The 16,133-nt window shown below is 32.2% G+C and overlaps 1 protein-coding gene across 2 annotated transcripts in view; it reads left to right on the top strand.

Moving 5' to 3' along the window:
• Positions 1-12,997, top strand: part of LOC143058484 (transitional endoplasmic reticulum ATPase) — a 30,457-nt gene extending 17,460 nt beyond the window's left edge. Inside the window, exons 10-18 of one of the 2 annotated variants that reach the window (XM_076231986.1) lie at positions 571-848; positions 4,187-4,309; positions 6,683-6,895; positions 8,195-8,279; positions 9,132-9,225; positions 10,191-10,320; positions 10,887-11,045; positions 11,486-11,643; positions 12,404-12,997. In XM_076231986.1, the coding sequence (XP_076088101.1) occupies positions 571-848; positions 4,187-4,309; positions 6,683-6,895; positions 8,195-8,279; positions 9,132-9,225; positions 10,191-10,320; positions 10,887-11,045; positions 11,486-11,643; positions 12,404-12,497 (1,334 nt within the window). In that variant the 3' untranslated portion in view covers positions 12,498-12,997. Of the gene's footprint in view, positions 1-570; positions 849-4,186; positions 4,310-6,682; positions 6,896-7,680; positions 7,766-8,194; positions 8,280-9,131; positions 9,226-10,190; positions 10,321-10,886; positions 11,046-11,485; positions 11,644-12,403 lie in introns of both variants that reach the window. The other variant, XM_076231996.1, reaches the window with a different exon arrangement.
• The last annotated feature ends 3,136 nt before the right edge of the window (positions 12,998-16,133 follow it).

Genomic DNA, 16,133 nt, shown 5'->3' with positions numbered 1-16,133 from the left:
ATATAAGTCAGCTATACCGTGTGATGCGTTTTCAGATTCATCACTCGACAACTTCCTGTTTACCGAACACTTGTATGATTTTACACATGATAGCCAAGTTGAAAATTTTCGTCACATTTTTCTCAGGAACTACAATACAAGGATTTCTGAAATTTGGTTTCAGGATTTATATAAGTCAGGTATACCGTGTGATGCGTTTTCAGATTCATCACTCGACAACTTCCTGTTTACCGAACACTTGTATGATTTTACACATGATAACCAAGTTAAAAATTTTCGTCACATTTTTCTCAGGAACTACAATACAAGGATTTCTGAAATTTGGTTTCAGGATTTTTATAAGTCAGCTATACCGTGTGATGCGTTTTCAGATTCATCACTCGACAACTTCCTGTTTACCGAACACTTCCATATTTTTACACTATTAATATTATCCACTTGCGGCGGGGGTATCATCAGTGAGCAGTAGCTCGCAGTTTCACTTGTTTTTGCAGATTTATTGACACTATGTATATTAAATGACATAACAGAAACCATTTCATCTCATCCCAAAAACCCATTTCCTTGTAGGTCGTTTTGATAGAGAGGTAGATATTGGAATACCTGATGCCACCGGAAGATTAGAAATTCTTAGAATTCATACAAAGAACATGAAATTAGCTGATGATGTAGATTTAGAACAGGTAGCATCAGAAACACATGGACATGTAGGAGCTGATTTAGCTGCCTTGTGTTCAGAAGCTGCTCTACAACAAATCCGAGAGAAAATGGATCTTATTGATCTGGAGGATGAATCTATTGATGCTGAAGTATTGGATGCATTGGCTGTAACGATGGATGATTTCAGGGTAACTATACTTTTAAAGTCTAATTTTTATTCGTAAACTTTTGCTGTTCAATTAATTTATTTTTGTCGAGCCTGCAACTTTTGTTGCAGAAAGCTCGACATAGGGATAGTGATACGGCGGCGGCGGCGTTAGCTCACTTCTTAAAAGCTTTATATTTTAGAAGGTGGAAGACCTGGATGCTTCATACTTTGTATATAGATGCTTCATGTTACGAAGTTTCCGTCAGTCACATGTCCAATATCCTTGACCTCATTTTCATGGTTCAGTGACCACTTGAAAAAAAAGTTCAAATTTTTTGTAATGTTGAATTCTCTCTTATTATAAGTAATAGGATAACTATATTTGATATGTGCGTACCTTGCAAGGTCCTCGTGTCTGTCAGACAGTTTTCACTTGACCTCGACCTCATTTCATGGATCAGTGAACAAGGTTAAGTTTTGGTGGTCAAGTCCATATCTCAGATACTATAAGCAATAGGGCTAGTATATTCGGTGTATGGAAGGACTGTAAGGTGTACATGTCCAACTGGCAGGTGTCATCTGACCTTGACCTCATTTTCATGGTTCAGTGGTTATAGTTAAATTTTTATACGACCGCAAATTTTGAAAAAATTTTCGTCGTATATTGCTATCACGTTGTCGTCGTCGTCGTCGTCGTCGTCCGGCGTCCGAATACTTTTAGTTTTCGCACTCTAACTTTAGTAAAAGTGAATGGAAATCTATGAAATTTTAACACAAGGTTTATGACCACAAAAGGAAGGTTGGGATTGATTTTGGGAGTTTTGGTCCCAACATTTTAGGAATTAGGGGCCAAAAAGGGCCCAAATAAGCATTTTCTTGGTTTTCGCACTATAACTTTAGTTTAAGTTAATAGAAATCTATGAAATTTTGACACAAGGTTTATGACCACAAAAGAACGGTTGGGATTGATTTTGGGAGTTTTGGTCTCAACAGTTTAGGAATTAGGGGCCAAAAAAGGGCCCAAATAAGCATTATTCTTGGTTTTCGCACAATAACATTAGTTTAAGTAAATAGAAATCAATGAAATTTAAACACAATGTTAATGACTACAAAAGGAAGGTTGGTATTGATTTTGGGAGTTTAGGTCCCAACAGTTTAGGAATAAGGGGCCAAAAAGGGACCCAAATAAGCATTTTTCTTGGTTTTCGCACCATAACGTTAGTATAAGTAAATAGAAATCTATGAAATTTAAACACAAGGTTTATGACCATAAAAGAAAGGTTGGGTTTGATTTTGGGAGTTTTGGTCCCAACATAATAAGGGGCCCAAAGGGTCCAAAATTAAACTTTTGTTTGATTTCATCAAAATTGAATAATTGGGGTTCTTTGATATGCTGAATCTAACTGTCATGACTGTGTATGTAGATTCTTAACTTTTGGTCCCGTTTTCAAATTGGTCTACATTAAGGTCCAAAGGGTCCAAAATTAAACTTAGTTTGATTTTGACAAAAAATGAATCAGTTAGGTTCTTTGATATGCTGAATCTAAAAATGTACTTAGATTCTTGATTATTGGCCCAGTTTTCAAGTTGGTCCAAATCGGGGTCCAAAATTAAACTTTGTTTGATTTCATCAAAAATTGAATAAATGGGGTTCTTTGATATTCCAAATCTAACTGTGTATGTAGATTCTTCATTTTTGGTCCTGTTTTCAAATTGGTCTACACTAAAGTCCAAAGGGTCCAAAATTAAACTTAGTCTGATTTTAACAAAAATTGAAATCTTGAAGTTCTTTGATATGCTGAATCCAAAAATGTACTTAGATTTTTTATTATGGGCCCAGTTTTCAAGTTGGTCCAAATCAGGATCTAAAATTATTATATTAAGTATTGTGTAATAGCAAGTCTTTTCAATTGCACAGTATTGCGCAATGGCAAGAAATATCTAATTGCACAATATTGTGAAATATAAAAAAAAAATTTAATTAGAGTTATCTTTCTTTGTCCAGAATAGTAAGCAAGAAATATCTAATTGCAAAATATTGTGCAATAGCAAGATTTTTTTTTAATTGGAGTTATCTTTCTTTGTCCAGAATCAACTTAAATCTTTGTTATATACAATATATAATGTATATTCACTTTTTACTACCAACTGATAAATTAAAATAATCTTTACCATTCAGTGATAACAAGCAGTTTTTTTACATCTTAATATTTTATGATGTATTTAAATGAGTAGTTATTGTTGCAAACTCCATTAGAAATTTTAATTGAGATTAGTTTTGGAATAAGGGAAAGGGGGATGTGATTAAAAAAATTGGGTTCAATTTTTCTCATTTGAAATTTCATAAATAAAAAAGAAAATTTCTTCAAACATTTTTTTGAGAGGATTAATATTCAACAGCATAGTGAATTGCTCTAAGAGAAACAAAAATTTTAAGTTCATTAGAACACATTCATTCTGTGTCAGAAACCTATGCTGTGTCAACTATTTAATCACAATCCAAATTTAGAGCTGAATCCAGCTTGAATGTTGTGTCCATACTTGCCCTAACCGTTCAGGGTTCAACCTCTGCGGTCGTATAAAGCTACGCCCTGCGGAGCATCTGGTTGTGTTTTGGTCTGTTTTTCTCATACCATATGCAATAGGTCTACTATATTTGTTGTATGGAATGATTGTTAAGTGTACATGTCTAGCGGGCAGATGTCATGTGACCTTGACCTCATTTTCATGGTTCAGTGGTCAAAGTTAAGTTTTTGAGTTTTGGTCTTTTTATCTAATGCTATATGCCATAGGTCAACTATATTTGGTGTATGGAAATATTTTATGATCTTTATGTCAGTCGAGCAGGTTTTATTTAACCGTGACCTCATTTTCACGGTTCATTGCACAGTGTTAAGTTTTTGTGTTTTGGTCTATTTTTCTTAAACTATAAGTAATGTGTCAACTATATATGTTGTATAGAAGCATTGTTAGCTGTACCTGTCTGCCTGGCATGGTTCATCTGACCTGGACCTCTTTTTCAAGGTTCATTGGTCTTTGTTTAGTTATCTTGGTTAATGTTAAGTTTATGTGACAGTTGTAATAAAGCTTAGCTTTATACTTAGGACTATCAACATAATATCAATGATTAGTATAGAAGGCGAGACATTTCAGCGTGTGCACTCTTGTGTACTATTTATATAGGAAAAAATACAATAAATATAAAAAAAACCTGAAACTAGAAAATGAGGGAATATTTTATATCTAATTCATCTGTCTATTCTGTATGTTTCCTGCTTCTTACAATTGTTGACATTTTATAGAATATTTTTAATGAATAAAATAAGTTGTTGATTATATACAGTTCTTGAACATATATAAAAAAATTTATTTCTTCAGTGGGCTCTAAGCAAGAGTAATCCAAGTGCTCTAAGAGAAACATCAGTTGAAGTACCAAATGTTAGCTGGGATGATGTTGGTGGTCTAGAAAACGTCAAGAAAGAATTACAGGAACTTGTACAGGTATGTTATAAATGTAAATCTCCTGTCCAACACTATTTTTTGCCTTCCAGCTTAAAAATATTGTATGGAAAACATTGCAAATTTCTGTTAACAGAACAAGAAAATCAAGCCATGTCAGATTTTTTAACCTGATTTTTGTCGAGCCTTCGACTTTAGTCGAAAAAGCGAGACTAAGCGATCCTACATTCCGTCGTCGTCGGCGGCGGCGGCGGCCACAAATATTCCCTCTGTGGTTAAAGTTTTTGAAATTTTAATAACTTTCTTAAACTATACTGAAAAACTATACTGAATTTCTACCAAACTTGGACAGAAGCTTGTTTATGATCATAAGAAAGTATCCAGAAGTAAATTTTGTAAAAATAAAATTCCATTTTTTCCGTATTTTACTTATAAATGGACTTAGTTTTTCTGCGAGGAAACATTACATTCACTCTGTGGTTAAAGTTTTTAAAATTTTAATAACTTTCATAAACTATCCTTGATTTGTACCAAACTTGGACAGAAGCTTGTTTATGATCATAAGATAGTATCAAGAAGAAAATTTTGTAAAAATAAATTTCCACTTTTCCGTATTTTACTTATAAATGGACTTAGTTTTTCTGCGAGGAAACATTACATTCACTCTGTGGTTAAAGTTTTTAAAATTTTAATAACTTTCATAAACTATCCTTGATTTGTACCAAACTTGGACAGAAGCTTGTTTATGATCATAAGATAGTATCAAGAAGAAAATTTTGTAAAAATAAATTTCCACTTTTCCGTATTTTACTTATAAATGGACTTAGTTTTTTTGCCAGAAACAAAACATTCACTCTGTGGTTTAAGTTTTTAAAATTTTTATAATGTTCTTAAACTATCCTGGATTTCTACCAAACTTAGACAAAAGCTTGTTTCTGATCATAAGATATTATTCAGAAGTAAATTTTGTAAAAAAATAATTCACTTTTTCCATATTTTACTTATAAATGGACTTAGTTTTTCTTCCAGTTAACATTACATTTATTGGTTTTTCTTCATTTTTGTTGAGTCTGCGATTAACAGCAAAAGTAGGCGAGACACTGGGTTCCGTGGAACCCTTACGAATTTTTGTGACAAAAATGCTGGTTATTGATTTGGGGATGTACGGCGGGCGGTCAGCAACCAAATGTTGTCCGTGCATCAACTCATGAACTGTTCCACCAAAGCTTTTAAAATTTTAATATGTTGTTACTGACAACAAAATGATGGTCAAGTTAAATAATGACGATTTTGACCTTAACCATTCAGGAGTAATGGTTCTTGAAAGATTGAAAAATGTCGTTTCCAGTCATGTCCGTGCATTTACGCATGAACTGTTCTACCAAAGCTTCCCAAATTTTGATATGTTGTTACTGATGACAAAATGGAGGTCAAGTTCAATAATGACGATTTTGACTTTTACCGTTCAGGAGTTATGGTTCTTGAAAGATTGAAAAATGGTGTTTCCAGTCATGTCCGTGCATTTACTCATGAACCATTCAACAAAAGGTTTTCAAATTTTAATATGTTGTTACTGATGATAAAATTGAGGTCAAGTTCAATGATGACGATTTTGACTTTTACCAATCGGGAGTTATGGTTCTTGAAAGATTGAAAAATGGTGTTTCCAGTTGTGTCCGTGCATTTACTCATGAACCATTCAACCAAAGCTTTTCAGATTTTAATATGTTATTAATAATGACAAAATGGAGGTCAAGTTCAATAATTTCGATTTTGACTTTTTACTGTTCAGGAGTTATGGTTCTTGAAAGATAGAAAAATGGCATTTCCATTCATGTTGTTGCATTTACTCATGAACCATTCAACCTAAGCTTTTCAAATTTTAATATGTTGATACTGATGACAAAATGGAGGTCAAAGTTGATATTGACGATTTTCACTTCCCCCGTTTATCAGTTATGGATCTTGTGATATTGCCAGGACACAAATAAATGTTAATAAATCCGGTTAGCTGTTGTTGTGACAGCCTCTTGTATGAAATATAGTTTTTAGATTTCAATGAAAACTTTGATTTATGATGAATTAAATCTTAGAACCTTTTTGCTAAAAATATTATATGATCATCGAATTCATGGAAAGGAAGATGTGATTTGTCTTTGTACAGTGAACAAAAATTAAAAAAGAAATATAAATTGAAATTTAAATACAGTAAAATTTCATAAATTTGACAATCATCCTACCTGATCAAGTCTTATTTAAAAGAAGTGGATATTTTGTTAATCTAATTCCCTGATTTTTTTATCTGGCAAATGTTCTCATTTTCATGTTTGTAATACAAAGAGTAAGTTCCTTGATATTAATCTATGTCCTAAATTAATATCATTGTAACATTTATAAATTGAATTATATTTATAGTATCCAGTTGAACATCCAGAAAAGTTTTTGAAGTTTGGTATGACCCCATCAAAAGGAGTATTGTTTTATGGACCTCCAGGTTGTGGTAAAACTTTACTAGCCAAAGCTATCGCTAATGAATGTCAGGCTAACTTCATCTCTATCAAAGGACCAGAATTATTAACCATGTGGTTTGGAGAATCTGAAGCTAATGTCAGAGAAATATTTGATAAGGTAAGAAGACATGAAATAATTAAACTTGCAATAAAACTATTACAGACAATTACAACATTCATGCTTCAATATGTGTCTGCATTGTTTACTTTAACCCTTTCCTCCATTGATTTTTTTTTTTTGCATACTTAATTCACATAGGATTTTTTAATAAAATTCTGAAAATATGCTTTCAAGTATTAATGTATTGTGAAAACGAATATTTCATCAATGAAATTCAAGTCAGATATTCTTATGAATGTCCTTTTCATATTGGATACAAATTTTTTTAAGTCTGATGCAGACATTTTGTAGTCAAAGCATTTCAACTGAGGTACTACACAGGCGTCAAAAGGCGTCATTATGGAGTAAAGGGGGTGGCGTCAAAAGGCGTCACTATAGAGGAAAGGGATAAACACACTTAGAAGTACTATTGAATGGGCAGTATTAATATTTGGGATACACTCAGATATACAGCTACTGATTGGTGAAACCTTGTGATGCTTACAATATGTTTCTATATAATTTGATTACTCATACTACAAAAAAAGTGTACAGTAGAAATGATTTGTACCAGGACTGTATGTATTACATTTCATGAGAAAGAAAAATAACACAAGCTTCAATAAATAGGTTGTCAATCTCAACACACATATTATCACATGCTGTTTAGATATGTGTCACTTTCAGCAACAATATGTAAGAGTATGTCACTGAGTATTTGCATAAACTAGTTATAAAACATACAATGATACATTTTATTATTGAGTGTTTAATAAATGCCTTGTTTAATTACCACATGTCAGGCTCGACAGGCAGCACCATGTGTCCTGTTCTTTGATGAGTTAGACTCCATAGCTAAGTCTCGAGGAGGCAATGCAGGAGATGGAGGTATGTAGCTTGGCTGTATTAGCCCTGCTGTATGTCCTTGCTTCGATGCATCCTGTATGTAAAGTTGCTTGCCAGAGGATGATGACTGTTACTTCATTGTCAGTTGTTGACGATCTTTTAGGATTTAATCAATCTAAAAGGTTCTGCGAATGCAAATTCAGACCAATTCTTTAGAAAGGTTTGGGTTTTATCCACATATTTCTAATTTTTTTGGGGGGATGGGGTTTCCTCATGGAATTAACCCCTTTGACCGTTTTAAAATTACCATTTGCATATTTATTCATTCTCTAAAGGTATTGCAGTTTTTGTCAAATTTTAAGAAAATCAAAAGACCAGTTCTGATACAGTCATTATCCTCTTACTGTATATTAATGTTGGATTGAAACTGACTAACAGAGGGTATAATGTTATAATTTGATTGGAATTCAGGCAAGATCAGCGGCTCCTTGTGTTTTGTTCTTTGATGAATTAGACTCCATAGCTAAGGCTCGAGGTGGAAACAGTGGTGATGGAGGTAAGTTCCTGTAAAGCAGCACTGAATTGTCTCCCCTGGAACCAGCAGTTATCTCCCCTACTCTGTTATAATCAGTGGAATTTTAGATCAAGAAATATTATTTGTGTATGTTATTGTACTACAAATGTTATGTTCATTACTTCAGACATTATTTACATAAGGCCATACCAAAACATTTTTATTTTGTTTTTTTGTATGCCCTATTGTGAATCATATGTTCAACTTCCATTAAACTATCAAGCTTAAACATCTCCTTTCATAAGAACAAGAACCCTGACTGTTGGTTTTCCATGATATAACATAAATTGACGTGATAGTCCTATTCACCAAAACTAGGTAAAGTAGAATCCTTCAACAAAAAAAAATCTTGAAAATGAACAGAGGGATGTTTAACCTATATTTCAGTGGAAACTCCGGTTTATAATTCTAAAAGAAAAAATTGTCAAATAAAAATCAATCCTCGCATTTAACCCTTTTATAGGTCATTTACTTAAATAAAAACAGTCCTAGTTTGTGCCTATGTATGTTTTGACTTGACACCATCTTCACTAGTTTTCTTTAAAAGAATAATTCATTCAAACAAATTATTTACTGACTTTGATACTGCTTTTTCATAACATATATATCAAATGTTTAACCACAAATATTTACTTTCATATACACTAATACATAGCATGTTTACTGAAAATTCATAGTATTCATGTTACTGCATATTAATATGAAGCCTATTTTGCCTGCTTCTGAAAAATACAGTAACCAAATATAAATGAGATTATCTTTAACACTGATCAGGTGCTAAAACTGAATTATGGATTTGAAGAATGTTGATTTATTTTTTCCTGTTGATTATAGGTGGAGCTGCAGACAGAGTTATCAATCAGCTTTTGACAGAAATGGATGGTATGAGTGCAAAGAAAAATGTCTTTATTATTGGTGCAACTAACAGGTAAATAGACTTAATGTACAAAAATCACATGTTGTTTTAAGTTGGGCTTAGTTTTGATTAATTCATAAAAGGAGCTGACTTTTATTGGGTTTGGCACTTCCTTTTTGACTCATTTTGTTAGCTTATGGGTCTCTGATAAAGAAAAGTCTAAATTAGTTCATCATCTGTCTGTCATTTTGGAAAAGATCATATGTATTATAATACAGCTCATATATTTAAGGAGTGTTTCAAAAACTAGAACTATTAATTGGATTTTGTTTTGTTTTACCTCTTCTTTTCACTCTCTTTTTAACCTTTAAACATGCAGTTGATTATGCCAATACCTAATATAAAGATACATAGATATAGGAAGATGTGGTGTGAGTGCCAATGAGACAACTCTCCATCCAAATAACAATTTAAAAAAAGTAAACCATTATAGGTCAATGTACGGCCTTCAACACGGAGCCTTGGCTCACACCGAACAACAAGCTATAAAGGGCCCCAAAATGACTCGTGTAAAACCATTCAAACGGGAAAACCAACGGTCTAATCTATATAAAATTTAAAAAAAGGAGAAACGAGAAACACGCATAAATTACATAAACAAACAACAACTACTGTACATCAAATTCCTGACTTAGGACAGGTGCAAACATTTGTAGCGGGATTAAATGTTTTAATGGATCCAAACCTTCTCCCTTTTTCTGAAACAATAGCATAACATCACAACATAGAAAAACACATGATAAAATATCAATTAGCAGGCTTAACTCAATCAAAAAACGTACATTAATACACTATTATTGAAAAATGGCATTTATTATCCAATTTCATTTGATGACAACAATAGAAAAAATAGATATTATATAAAGCTGACGTGTTTTATGAAGTTAGATGAGAAAAATGAAATCATAGATAAATACCTCAAAAATAATTTACCTGAAAAAAAAATTCTCACATTTATGGATTTTTTTTTTCTTCAGACCAGACATCATAGATCCTGCCATACTCCGACCCGGACGTCTTGATCAGCTGATCTATATTCCCTTACCAGATCTTAAATCAAGAATACAGATTCTTAAAGCAAACTTGAGAAAGTCACCAATTTCTAGGGTAAAGACATAAAGTTAATACATAGGCTATTTAGTCAGTAGTTGTGCTGTTACAATACTTACAGTTCATACTATCACTCTTCTTTGATTATTTATTGTTGTTTAATGTTCCAAGCAATAACATTTATATAATTGAAAAGCTAAATTAGTTGTCAATCAAAAATGTAGCTTGAATAAATTTTAATGTAAAAAGTATGCAAATCAGTGATCCCTTGATTTTATTTACTGGTACGATAAGCCTAGTGATCCCTTGATTTTATTCACTGGTACGATAAGCCTAGTGATCCCTTGATTTTATTCACTGGTACGATAAGCCTAGTGATCCCTTGATTTTATTCACTGGTACGATAAGCCTAGTGATCCCTTGATTTTATTTACTGGTACGATAAGCCTAGTGATCCCTTGATTTTATTTACTGGTACGATATCCCTTGATTTTATTTACTGGTACGATAAGCCTAGTGATCCCTTGATTTTATTTACTGGTACGATAAGCCTAGATGGTTGTTGATTTGTATAAGATTAAGAGACTTTAAATCCTTTTGCTTATATATGGTGATTTTTTCAGGATATTGATTTAGAATACTTAGCAAAGGTAACAGAAGGTTTCAGTGGTGCTGATTTAACAGAAATTTGTCAGAGAGCATGTAAATTAGCCATCAGACAGGCTATTGAAGCTGAAATCAGAAACGAGAGAGAGAGACAAGCTAATCCTGATGCAGATATGGTAAGTTGGTGATAATAGATAAGGGCAGCATTTCAGCTTAACTGTTGTTGGAATTGATTTTAAGTGGTAAATAATGAAATATCCAATTTTAATTACTGTCTTACAAGAATTATTATAAGTATTAATTGAAAGTCTGAAAGTGAAAAGAAGTGAAGCCAATAAAATTGAATATTATATAAATAAGATGTGGTATGATTGCTTATCAGACAACCCTCCACCAGAGACAAAATGATGTAGAAGATAAAAACTAAACATCATTTTACAGCTTTCAAGATTGAGCAAACACGTACTGCATAGCAAGTTATACTGTTTGTTATCTCATTGAATAGTGTGCCTAGCTGTAAGTTGGTGTAATATTTTTTTTTCTGTCAAACTTATTTCTTAAAACTAAATGAGCACATTATAAAACTTATTTATTTTAAATAAATCTTCGTTTCTAGGAAACAGAAGATTATGATCCAGTTCCAGAAATCACAAGAGCTCATTTTGAAGAGGCCATGAAGTTTGCCAGAAGATCTGTTAGTGATAATGATATCAGAAAATATGAGATGTTTGCCCAGACTCTTCAACAGAGTCGAGGATTTGGTGGCAATTTTAGGTAGGGTTAATTAAGGTTGCCCAGACACTTCAACAGAGTCGAGGATTCGGTGGCAATTTCAGGTAGGGTTAATTAAGGTTCGAAAGACCTATTGCCCAGACACTTCAACAGAGTCGAGGATTCGGTAGGATTAATTAAGGTTTGCCCAGACACTTCAACAGAGTCGAGGATTCGGTGGCAATTTCAGGTAGGGTTAATTAAGGTTCGAAAGACCTGTTGCCTAGACACTTCAACAGAGTCGAGGATTCAGTGGCAATTTCAGGTAGGGTTAATTAAAGTTGCCCAGACACTTCAACAGAGTCGAGGTTTTGGTGGCAATTTCAGGTAGGATTAATTAAGGTTCGAAAGACCTATTTAGGTATCATTTACCAGAATATGCTATATAAATGATAGCTATAAATCATAAGAACAATGCATTATTGCTATTATTTATTGTTGAAGGTATGATTAAAAGTGAGCTGTAGAGGTATTTTGATTGTTAGATAGGTTTACATTTCAAAATGAGAAAAATTACAATGAAAAATTACCAATTTTGTCTAAGATACACAGATTTATGTGTGTTTGTTAGAAACTGTTGTAAAATTGTCCATAGAAAAAAGTTGTGTGTACAAAACAAAATTATATTTTGCTGTTAGAACTTTTTGTGTAGAAAAGGAGGAAGCTTACAACAAGTCTCTTTAAATGACTTATCAGGACCTGCCTTTATGGATGATGTTTTAGATTGTCAATGAATAATTAAAGAGTACAATTTATCTTACAGCTTCCCTGGAAGTGGAGGATCAAGTCAGCCCAACCAAGGTGGATCAGGGGGAGGTAACTTCCAGGACGATGGTGACGATGATCTATACAGTTAAATCATAAACATTGTTAGACATTTCATGTTACATAATTTATTCTCAAAGTTGTTAATATTTTGGTGATAAAACAATAGAAACCATTTATCATTGATTCTGTGGAGAAACATGTCATATAAAACATTTATCCTGCTAAGAATGCACAATATTTTTAGTTGTTTTCTGTTTTAAGTTTTTGTAAATTTAAAAGTTAATATATGCTTTAGTTATATACTGAGAACTGGTCAAAGTGAATGTCAGGTTGCATGAAAGATATGAATGGGATCATAAAAACAAAAGAATTGGTGCAGAACATAATATTTGTAATGTGCATTTGTCGTTTTTTCATGAACAAATTCAATGTGAAAATATATTTATGTCTGAATATTTATGTGAAATATAGAAAGGCAAGTACATGTCAGTTATCTTATATATTTTGACATATCTGAAGCAGGGTCAAGAACTGTGTCAATTGTCGTCACCAGAAGAGGTTTTTTCTAAATAAAAAATATAACATCCATTTTTCATAGTTTATGTTGAAAAGTATTGAAAAAGTAAAGTCCTAGACTTTATGATCAGAAATGTATTCTGGTCCAAAGTGTACATACAAAATCTTCCATGAATTTTTAAATTGTACAATGACCTAGTCATCTGTTTGATTAGTCAGTAGATATGTAACTGGGCCAAATAGTTGTATGGTTTGTTATTGTAAGAACAAAAAATGCTTATAACAGATTTTGACAGTTGAAGGACTAGGGAATGATAATTTGTAATTCTTGTTTAATACCTTTTCAAAAATAAAACATCATTTACATCATTTATTTCATGTGGAGGGGTTGATTATACTACAATTTGATCATACTACTATTGCATAATACATATTGGTCATCATTTTGTTATGTAAGTGTGATTTGTCTATATATTTTCTGTCGACTGTATATGCCTATACTTACCTGTATGTTGGGAATGCAGACTGTTATCAGAATACAGTTTAGCATCCATATAAATCTGTATTACTATGACTTTTCTTGAAGTGTTTTGCTGTCTGCTTTGCTATTTATTAAAAAAATCCTACCAAATTGTACATTGTATCATAAAACTTATCTTTCCAAGTACTGTAGGAGTTTGTTTGTCATAAGAAGTTTTGAAATGAAGGAGGCTTAAAAATCATGACTAGGGGATATCATGCACCCATTAAAGTAGGTAGCTCAGTTGTTCATTTCATTAATTAATTGGATTTAATAGTCTTGAGTTCTTCACTGGAAAAAACTAAACAGTCATGAAACTAATGAAAACACATCTATATTTATGAATATGTTGGCCTAAGTTAAATATTTGTTTATGGTTGAATTTATTCTTATGGTCCTTAACATCCTTTCAGCATCTGTTGTGAGTTTTTTGTTCCCAATTTTTTTGCCACTAATCAGTTAAGAGACACTATCTAAAAAATGTGATTTTAACACTTGAAAACAGTATAGTTGAGTATTATGTATTACAATAAATCCACCTGTGGCATATTGTCATTATTGACCTGCTTAATTTGGAGTTTCAGAAAATCATGTTAGAGTTACTCCCCTTTGATAACATTTGTGAAGTGGTGTTATTTGATACTAAGACTATTCTACCTCAGGAATAGATTACCGTACCTGTATTTGGCAAAACTTTTAGGAATTTTTGGTCCTCAATTCTCTAAAACTCTGACTTCATTCAGCCTTTTTAACATTGTTTGATTCAAGCGTCACTGACGAGTCTTTTGTAGACGAAAAGCTCATCTGGTGTAAATATAAAATTTCAATCCTGGTATCAATTATGAGTTTATTTCGATTAGAACTAATACTAACAGTCATTTTATGGTTCTTTATGAATATTGTAAGTATAAAGTTGCTTCTGAGATTTTTCATTTTTTCATGATGGGGAATTTGTCCTTATTTAGTTTCATTGTGAATAAATTGCAGAGGAAGTTAAAACTAATCTCTGGTGTTTTGGTGTTTCTTGTAGAGCTAGTTAGGCTGAGTGGGATTTTATGTAATATATTAAATAGATGGATGTGTCTTAAATGTGTATTCTTTCTATGAATATATATTACTCTTGACACAATTGAGTTCTTATATATGTGTCTATACTTTCAGTCTGCATCAAACACACATAAAAGAATCCTACAATCAAAACACCTTGACAATTTTCTTTATTATAGTTAGACAAATAGAAATTAACACTTGAACAGTCAACAATGTTTTTAAATTTGTATTTTGTTCTCCGTCCAAATTTACTCTAAAATTGAAATGAAAGCTTTTTGAAGAAACAAATTACATGATTGCATTTGGTTTTCTTGTAACCACTCTCATTTTGTAGTAAAACTGCATATTCAAGTTCTAATAAAAAAGGGGAAATCATGCATTCTGTTTATGAAAATAGAAATGTGACCAAATTATTATTTTCACTTGTTATAATGAGAGAATTTACATTTCACTATACTTTTACAAAGGATGAATGCAATATCTTTTTTGCCTGTGAATCCTCCCATTATTATGAAAATTACCAAGCTGGAGTAGTCTTGTTATATCTTCTGAATGTCAATCAAAAATAGAGAATTGTTCCATGAATATTTGAAAAAACAGTATCAAAGAAATTGATAACTGCTTCAATTCCTGAATGGAGTTTAATAATACAACCAAGAATCTAAAATGTGTTGATTAACTACAGAAAACATTGAAATATACAGATGAAAAAAAACAAGGTAAGATATCATGTTCTGCATGTTCATTGTTCTTTTTTTTTACACAATTTTATATCAAATTTCTTTGCATGCAGTTCTGTCTTCACAATTGTTTTAATACTGGTATTGTATAAACGATATATGTGGCAATATTTTCAAGTGTTGTACAAATATATCCTAGATGTGTCCAGGCGGCAAAATGACTGTTATGTATGGAATACTAAATTACTACATCCATGGGAAGTAGGTTTTCTGGAATTAAAACAATTGATTCAATCTGAAGACCATTATTTTATACCGAATGAACCAAAATAAAGCCCAATAACTATAGACATAACTAGAACACACGTGATATCGCGGGTCCGTGACTGAATTAAAGTATATAACTATGCGCAAGCATTATTTTAGCATTAGTATTGTCATCTGATAGTCATGCCGATTATAAGATACACAGTTTTCTCTGCTTTCAAATCTTTCTGTTTGAACCCGTCGAACTGGAACTTATCAATTATTGGTAATATTAATTATTTGGAAAACAAAATGTCCTGGAATGGAGTATTTTTTAATCAACAGCATTGTCCTAAGTTAGTTATAAATAAAGTTGAATTCTTTGATTCGCTGTTTTACGTCATGCCCGCTAACAAATTGAAAACTGTACCTATACGCCTTATTTTTAGTCCAGATTTTTAGTATTGTTATCTTAGAAAGTCTTACTGATTAAAATACTAGAATAGTTAACAATTCGACAATTTAGTAGTGTCAACCCTGTGATTATGACCCGTGTATATAGCATATTAATCCTGAATACACCGTTTGTTGGTGCGCCTGTCAGATGTGGAACGTACATGCAGATAAGGTAATAGGTAACAGGTGAATATACTATTGGTATTGGTATCGGACTAGACCCGGAACTTCTTAATTATTGGCAATATTAATTACGT

Source organism: Mytilus galloprovincialis, chromosome 1 (genome assembly GCF_965363235.1).
Source record: "Mytilus galloprovincialis chromosome 1, xbMytGall1.hap1.1, whole genome shotgun sequence".
NCBI lineage: Eukaryota > Metazoa > Mollusca > Bivalvia > Mytilida > Mytilidae > Mytilus > Mytilus galloprovincialis.
Note: the sequence above shows the minus strand (reverse complement) of the source record. Positions and strands in the feature narration are given on the sequence as shown.